This window comes from Struthio camelus, chromosome 6, assembly GCF_040807025.1.
Source record: "Struthio camelus isolate bStrCam1 chromosome 6, bStrCam1.hap1, whole genome shotgun sequence".
NCBI lineage: Eukaryota > Metazoa > Chordata > Aves > Struthioniformes > Struthionidae > Struthio > Struthio camelus.
The window spans coordinates 44,645,604-44,653,937 of NC_090947.1; the positions used below are offsets into that span (position 1 = coordinate 44,645,604).

The following is an 8,334-nucleotide window of genomic DNA, read 5'->3' on the forward strand; positions in this document are numbered from 1 at the left end:
TGCGTTTCGGGGAGGGAGGGGAAGGAGGGACGGAGGTTATAGTTTCACCTTCACAATCACAGACTATGCTAATATATTTTTCAACCTATCTCCACGTATGAAAGTCTCTCTTCCAGACGTTAACTTTCCCCTAGGGAGTCATAATCCAGGTTCTGCAGATAGAGCCATTTAGTGTACTTAAAGACAATTTCACTGGAGGTTCTCTACTGGCTTTTCCCCCTAAAACTGTATTTGCGTGCCCGTGAGAGATTTTAATGACCTCTGTGACACATACCTGCAAAGAAATCCTGTAACGTCTCTGCCCAGCTATCTCGACAGGACTCACATGCGATAAAGGAGTAGACATTGTGTGCCACTTTCCTTGAACAAAACGTGGTGCTATCACATAACCTTTGGGTGATTTTTTTTTTTGCCAGTCACAGGTTATGGGACTTTTCTCAAAGAAATGCATTGCATTAAAAATCACAGGCAATAAAAATTATGACAGCAGAAGACAGAAAAAAGATAGCCCTGTATCCTTACAAGTCCCACACTGTTCAAGTAAAACGTGGAAACACAGAATCAACAAGAAAAACAATGAGTTACTATTACAGCATTTGCAAAATTATGTGTTTTCAGCTGACCTACTTTTCTCTTACGTCACCATGTCGATAATTGACTTCTGTCCCTTAAGGGGGTTCTTAAATATAATTGAGCAGCACCTGCCACAAAAGAAGAACAATTTTATACACCAGTTCTTTGCTCAGATATTATACTTAACAGCTTCAGCGCCCGGTTTACTCATAGCCTTGGCTGTGCTACTCAAGACAGACGCTGCCCGTATCACAACTCGACGTTTTTCTGCAGTTTCTGTAGCTTTACGGACACAGTACGTCCAACTCAGAGAGCGACAGGACTGCAGCTCCGCAGCACGGAGCTCCGCGGGGGCCCGCTGGCATCGCTGGGACCGGTGGCGGGCCACCTCACCTACCGCTCTCTGCCTCCACAGTTCAACGGCCCGCGGTGCCTCGGACACGTCACAAACGTACGTGTGAGCTGCCAGCCTGCTTTGCTATGATCAAATAGTTCTGTGAGCTATTTCAGGAAAGTAGAAAGCAAACTTTCAGTTACTAAAATGAAGAACAGTTGCAAACGTTTTCACAAATTAGCTCTTTAATTGCTAGTTAGTTACTGACATTAAATGAAACAAACATTTATCCCCCGTGGATCCTAAAGCAATTTAGCCCTGAACTGCATCCAAACGGAATCAAGGAAGAATACTGCCGATTTCAATGGACTTCTAATAGAAAATTATATGAATGTAAGCGTTATCCAAACCGCACGCACAGAACGCGCGACATTGCCCATAACGCGCAACCACTGGGATATCAAACAGAGCAGCCGGTTTAACGTGCTGCCGCCTTCCACAACAACTCAGGGGGAAAAAGAACGCGGGAACCCTCTTTCCGCCAGGCCGGGAACGCGTGGCCAATGCACCGGCCTCGCTCCCCCTTCTCCTGTTAAACAAAAACAAAGCAGCCCAGGCTCTTCCGTGATTAACCCCGCGCAGAGCAACTGCTCTGCCTAAAACAGTCCTCGCCGACACCCGTGGAGGCCGCAAGCCTGACACAGCAAAGCGCTTGCACGCTCCTGACGCTACGAGCCGTCCCGTTGCTCACACGTTTACAACACGTGCTTTAAAACTTTTCTAAACAGAAACAAGGGCCATGTGTTTTACTGCTTTTCACTTTTTGCAAGTCAGCTGTCCTCAGAAGAGGCCGTGGACCCGGCCTCACCTCAGGTCAGTCACGGATAAGAATGATTTTACTCACGGAACGCGATTCGTCTTTCCCATACGAGCCCACAGATTTTCAGCACCCGCCTATCTGTTCCCGTTCGCGCAGCACTCGCTCCACCTCTTCCAGCACAGCTTTTCTGGCGTTAGGAAGCAATTCTGGGCATTGTCTGCTTTCCACGCTCAGGATACTGAGATCAGGAGCGCTGCCATTTTATTGACACACGCGTAAGACGATTCAAAACGACTGCCTGTTTTCACCTGTCACCACGTAATGTTGACAAAAATACAAATTTAGAGGTTTGTCCACACATTATTCTGTTACTAAAGACTCCTTTCAACTGACCAATGAATTTAAACCAGAAATTAAACGCAGCATAACGAGAGGTCAAGCGGAGAATTCAGTTCTGTGGGGTTTGGATCTCCCCTTCAGGAAAGGATGGCAATAACAAAACGTCCCTTGATATTGTGGACTCGGTCAAGACACTCATCACAATTCATAACAAGATCCAAAACAGATTTAAACTCTTTTGGGACTTTTATTGCAAATCTTAGTGATGGAATTTCAAATGACAAAGAAAATTCAAGTACAACCCCAGCAATGTCTCTTCTAGCAGTAAAGAAACAGCAGAAACACCCCGGAGTACAGGAAACATCGTCCGGCGGAACGGCATCACCGCACGGCAGGAGTGCTACGATAAAGTCCCAGGAAGAGCGGACGGAGCGCCAGGCCGGGCCGGGCGCCCTGCCACCGCTCTCCCGCGGCAGGACAGGCAGGAGGCCAGCCCAGAGTTATTTGCCTTGCTCAGCTCTCGTGAGCTGCTCAAGTGAAATCTTACTGATCTCCTGCGGAAAACTACCACATTCACCCGTTTAAAAGGCATCAGGATAGCAAAGCGCTGCAGACCTCCTACTGTTTTAAATTTCTAGAGCCTGACGTTTGATCGTAGGGAGGGACAGTAACCTGCCCGATTCCTTCTCGTTCGGCATAGGTGCGTTCTGCTAGGGATCCATTTATTTTGTCGTATTTTGAATGGAGCTGAAGTTATATTTATGCAACAGATTGAACCTCTGCAGCCTCTCACCCTGCCAAAGCAGGACGGGTACCGGCGCGGGAAGAGCAACGGTGTCAGCAGAGGCCCGACGGCACTGCTCGCTGCCTCAGCGGCTGCCCCGACCGCTGCAGGGCTGGCGGTGAAGACACAAATCATCGCCTTGCGCCCCAGAACGCAAGTTGTTTTGGGGGAAGAGGGAAAGCGATGGATATGGAGTGATGACTACAAGACAAAAACAAAAAAAACAGTAATAAGCATTTGACTACCTGATTCTTCTAAAAAGATCAGTAAGGACTGGTTAGGTGTTGAGGCCTACAGCTGCCCTCAGTCTCATTTAAAAGTACATTTTCATGCCGAGATCCCCTGTTACACACACTTACGAACTGTGCAGGTAATTAAGCTAAGCATGCAAGTTAAGAGCACAGTAATAGGTACAGCCCATTCACACGAGCACTTGAAGTTTGGAAATTGGATCCTTGGCCACCACAGGGCTTGCTCTATAAAGGACAACTAAATAATCCTTGCGCACTTCAGTTCCCATTTGAATTCGGTAAACTGTAGGATGCAAGACGTACAAGCTGTGATTTATAATTCAATTAGACCAAAATGAAGGGCCTCAGGTATATGGCAGCACCGCTTTAGTGTATTATCTACTATAAAGCAATCCTTCAAGGAGGGGTTTCAGAAACAAAGACAGCAAACACGGATGCGTTGAAACACACTACAGTACTTACAGAGCACCCCAAGCCCTGCAACGTGAGACACACAGAAGGGTCTCAAGCACAGGAAACGTTTCAGCGTATTTTGAACCCCCAAAAAAAGGTATTAGGTGCAGCATAATTCAAATAGGACACCTTGCTAGTTTGTTTGAAAACCAGGCTCCTGCCCACAAGCAGCAGCCTTCCCGGGCACTCGCGTGAGCTCTCACACACGCAAGGGCTCAAAACCCCCACGCCGTGGACTCGCGCTTCAGACACCGCGTGCTCTGCTCCGGAGTGAAGCCGGTTATCCTCACTGCGTCCGTCTAAATCACAAACGAAACCAACCCAGCAGGTCAAAAACCTGAAGATCAAGCCCGTAATTGCCTATGCGAGTATGACCCAAAACCCACCCCTTCAAATGACACTTCTGACAACCGACGAGACCGTTCGGGACATCTCCAGAAGGGCCCACAGCATCTGCTGAACTGCCACAACGCACAAAGTGGGGATAAAACGCCTTGCGTATTTATTTAGCACTGTCGCAATTCTAAGTTATTTGGCTGAGACCACCTTATGCTTCAGATCCCGACTGTCATTGGGGCTACGGTGACGTCGCGCTTGACTCCGCTGGAAACGAGGGCTGGCTGCCAGTCGGAAATTGCTGCGATTCTGGCTTGGCCTGGAAGGATGAACGGAGAACACCACAGAAACCTTGCCGGGGTTATTTATATCTCCTTATCTGACCGACCAATCCAACTGACAACTTCCACGTCCTGCGCGAAACACGCTTCTACGCATGACACGCGGCCCCTGGTTTTTCAAGGACCCAGTTCTGCTTTCCTTGTAATTGCCTAAATTTCTGCGAATGGCACTGAGAGATTTGGGTGCCTGTGGAGTACACGGGTTCAGGCTCCGGGTAAATTTTTTGTACGTAAAAAGGAATAATCTCCAGAAACAGTTCATCTCATTTACTTTTAAAGCAAATTAACAAAGTTTCTCCAGCAAGCATCATTTAAGAGAGAAAGTAAAGCTTCGGTGAGACTAAGGATACTAGTTTTTACTTTATCGCGGGAGAGCTAACAGACAAGAGCTAAGACTGGAAACAGAAAAAGAAAAGGTAACTGTTAGCAGGAGGCTTCATCTAAATTGCTAGCGTTACTCCTGCAACGCCAGGGGAAGCAGGACAACTGTATAATTAGCACCAATAAGCCCGAAGCCCCAAACCGAGAGGCCAGTGCTCGTGACGCTGCATTGCAAGCATGTTTTTCAAAAATCCTCAACTCCTCTAAAGTCCCAGCTTTCATGCTTTCCGAAAAGTGTATTTCCTGCCCTCGCTGTTACAGAGAATACCTAGAAAACCAGCCCAAAGCGCAAGCTGCGGCTTAGAAACTGGAAGGCAAACACAATAAACCTAATTTCTAAAGCAATCGTTAACTTCAGACCGATTTTTTCAGGCCTCCCTCTCGCAATTCTTGGACACTCGGGGCTTACAGCGTTAAGTCCAGCTCTCCTGTGTTTCACCTTCCCCCAGAGGCCGGGGATAATCTGGTACAGAGGGAGACCGAGTAACCACAGCTTCTGTGCGCACAGAGCGAGGCCCCGAGCCGCACGGTCCCCCACAGCGGGGCTCTCAAAGCAGTGCTAACAGCAGCACAAAAACCCTCCTAAACTCAGTGCTTAAAAACAAAAAAAAAAAAACAAACCACTTTGATCACAACAAAAGAAGAACACGAGCGAGTCCAAATCCCCAAACTTTGCTAACTTTGCTTCTGCCTCAAGGAGATTTGTGCTCGCGATTTAAAACGAAGCTACGCAATAAGCCAAATAAACGTTATCCGTGGACGTCTTCAAGTCGTTTCCAACGGTTTACTAAGGCTGGCTCACCACGCAGGAGAGCGCCGTTCCCTAACGCCGCCAGCGGAAAGAGGCCGGGAACTCCTGCCGGGGCGCTCCGCGGCGCGAGCCGGGGAGGCAACCAACCCCAGCGCTCTCCCAAATGACTTTTAGGCAGTGCAAGGAGAAAAAATATATATATTTTATATATACACATACATATACACACACACATAAATATATATATATATGATTATATACGATATATACGTGTGCGTGTGCATATATACACGATTTTAGCAGGGAACGTGAAGCACGCTGGCCTGACCCCAGGTATGAAAATAAGTTGCGATTTTAGGTATTTCAAGGGGGACAAAACCACACACGCACACACAAGATAAGGAATAAAGACGCAAAAAGCACACCGCGCTCTGCGCGCAGCCCCCGGTGGGGGCAGCGGGCTCCGGGCGCCGACCTGCCCTCGGGGCGGCGCGGAGCGGCGCAGCGCGGGGCGGCCCCGAGGGCGCGGGCCGGGGCCGGGGCGGCGGCGCCCCGAGCAGCTCCCGCCCCGCTCCGCGCCGCTCCGCCGGCAGCGCCCGCCCGGCCCGCGGCCGCGCCCGGCCTCACCTGCCGCAGGATGAAGCTGGTGGAGGTGGTGCTGCCGTCGGAGCGCTTCAGGCGGCTGCGGCGCGTCGCCGTGCCCCTCGTCACCTGCGCCGGGGAAGGCGAAGACATGAGGGTCGCGCCGCCGGCCTGACCCCCCCACCCCACCCCACCCCACCCCACCCCACCCCGCACTGCCATCCCCGACCCGACCCGACCCGGCCCGGCCGCCCCCACGCAGCGGCACCCACCGCAGCCATGACAGCGAGGATCGGCACGGCGGGGCTGCCTGCTGCCTGCCGGCGAGCGAGCGCGCCGAGGGGCAGGGCGAGGAGGAGGAGGGAGGAGGCAGGGCGGGAGCAGAGCTACCTGAGGGGCGGGAGCGGCGGGCGGCTCCTCCGGCGGCGGCGGCGGCGGCGCGGCCCCTCGGGGGGCGGCTCGCGAGATGGCGCCGCCCGAGGCGGGAACCGCGGCCCCTGAGGCGGCGGCGCCCCCTGAGGCGGGAACCGCGGCCCCTGAGGCGGCGGCGGCGGCGGCCCCTGAGGCGGGAACCGCGGGCCCTGAGGCGGCGCCGCCCGAGGCGGGAACCGCGGCCCCTGAGGCAGCGGCGGCAGCGGCCCCCGCCAAGGCGACACCCCCGCACCCCTCCACGCGGAGAAGCCGTTTCCCCTGGCTGGGTGGAAGGGGGGCAGCCGAAACCGGGGGTCCCCGAGGCACGGGGGAGCGGCCGGGCCGGCCGAGGCGATAGCGGCTGAGCGTCGACGCCGGGGCTGCGGTTGAGCCCTGAGCCGGGGTGAGGTTGGCGGAGCTCGGCGCAGGGCGGGAGCCCCCCGCGTCGTCTGCTTAGGCGAAGCCGTGCAATTTATTCGGGCTCGTAAACTAACGGCCATCGCCGTAGCTAACGTGACGGTGTTCATTTTGCCGCGCAAACCGGTGATCGTCCCCATCCGTCCCGGAGAGCTGCGTTGCGCCACGTCCCACGCACGGCACCTTGGCAGACTCAGGCTGCAGATGCTACGGACCGGTACTGGACTGTGAACCCAGTTTGACCTCTTTAACCTGAAACGGCGCTGAAACCATTCCAGCCGTTTAAAAGGGCACCCTTGGGCCTCCCGTGCGGTGCCACCTAGCACTTCCCGAGCACCCGTCACAGCGCTAATTTGCACCGACTGCCATGCATCAAGAGCGCTGCAATTTGCAGAGGAATAAAAATAAAACCAGAGATTAAGTGATTAACGTGAAGTTTAGCAGGAAATCTGGGGAAGAATTGGAAACAGGACCTGGCTTTCCTGCTTCCCACTCCTGTGCTTTAACTACAAGTAGCTTGCACCTCCCACTGAAATGAGCTGATCTCACTGTTAAACCAAGCAGCGTTGAGCAGCCCCCTCTCCAAAAAAAAATTTTTTTTCAACTAACCAGGAAACGGATAGAGAAGGAAAGCGTACAGACGTATCAAAGCGCTACCATTTCCTCTAATGCACGGGGTGACGACTTTATCTACGTTTGTAGGCCATCCCTTCCCAGGCATTCGCTGCAGCCTTCAGTTTTCAGCAAGGATTCGTGCAGCTAAGGAAACCGGCGCGTGAAACCAAAGCAGCGTCAAGGCAAACGTCTGAGCGACGGGCCCAAATCAGGCTCTGAAAAGTGATCTCCACCGGCTACCTGCAGCGCACGCGCCCCTCTGGGGAACGCCTGCAGCACACAGCAAACACGTCTTTCTCTCCCGCTGTAGACACAAACTGTAGATTTTTGCAAATGCCTTGGGTGAAATTAGGCAGCCTGGTTTCTTTATCCAAGACGAATGTGGGTCATGAACGCTCTAGTCTAAATTAGATTTTTTTAAATTGTTTAATCATTAAACCAGCACTAGGAAGGATACTTTTCTTTAAACATTAGCATGCCTGAGTACATGGCTGGCTTCCCAAATTAAGATACTGTCCAGAAAATTAAGCACGTCACCTTCTCATTTTAGCAAGACATAGCAATGTCTAGGCTGAGATTTGAAAGGAAAAACAAGGCTTAAGTATTGCTTTTGCCAATAATTTAGTAAGTGCTTTGCTTTGGTAAGATGTAGATTTACTGTGTAACGTGACCTGAAATGAAGCCATGGGGGTTAGTAACTCAAAAGGATGTTGTAAATGAATGGTGGAATACAATGGTTTAAATATCTGAATAATAATTAATATAAGTTGTTACCAAGTGCATGCATTGTGTTGGAGTCCATTCACAGCATTAGTAGAGGATATCTTCAAAGCATAAGGAGTTATTTTGTGCGTGCTAGAAATATTTTTGGATAGACTGTTTAGCGTCTCCTTGAAAACCCACTGTAAGCCGTAATGAATCGTGGCTCTTAAAATTTGATTGTATT

At 51.5% G+C, this 8,334-nt stretch overlaps 1 protein-coding gene across 5 annotated transcripts in view; it reads right to left on the reverse strand.

The window, feature by feature from the left end:
• The window catches only part of CACNB4 (calcium voltage-gated channel auxiliary subunit beta 4), a 132,188-nt gene extending 125,871 nt beyond the window's left edge, over positions 1-6,317 (reverse strand). For 3 of the 5 annotated variants that reach the window (XR_011142015.1, XR_011142014.1, XM_068949387.1), the window contains exons 1-2: positions 6,218-6,317; positions 5,991-6,074 (exon numbers count right to left, since the gene is read on the reverse strand). Coding sequence is in view for 3 of the 5 variants with exons in the window: in XM_068949387.1 (XP_068805488.1) it covers positions 5,991-6,074; positions 6,218-6,226 (93 nt within the window). In the remaining 2 variants the exon portion in view is untranslated. The remainder of the gene's footprint in view (positions 1-5,990; positions 6,075-6,217) is intronic. The other 2 variants (XM_068949384.1, XM_068949388.1) reach the window with 1 other exon arrangement.
• Positions 6,318-8,334: the final 2,017 nt, after the last annotated feature.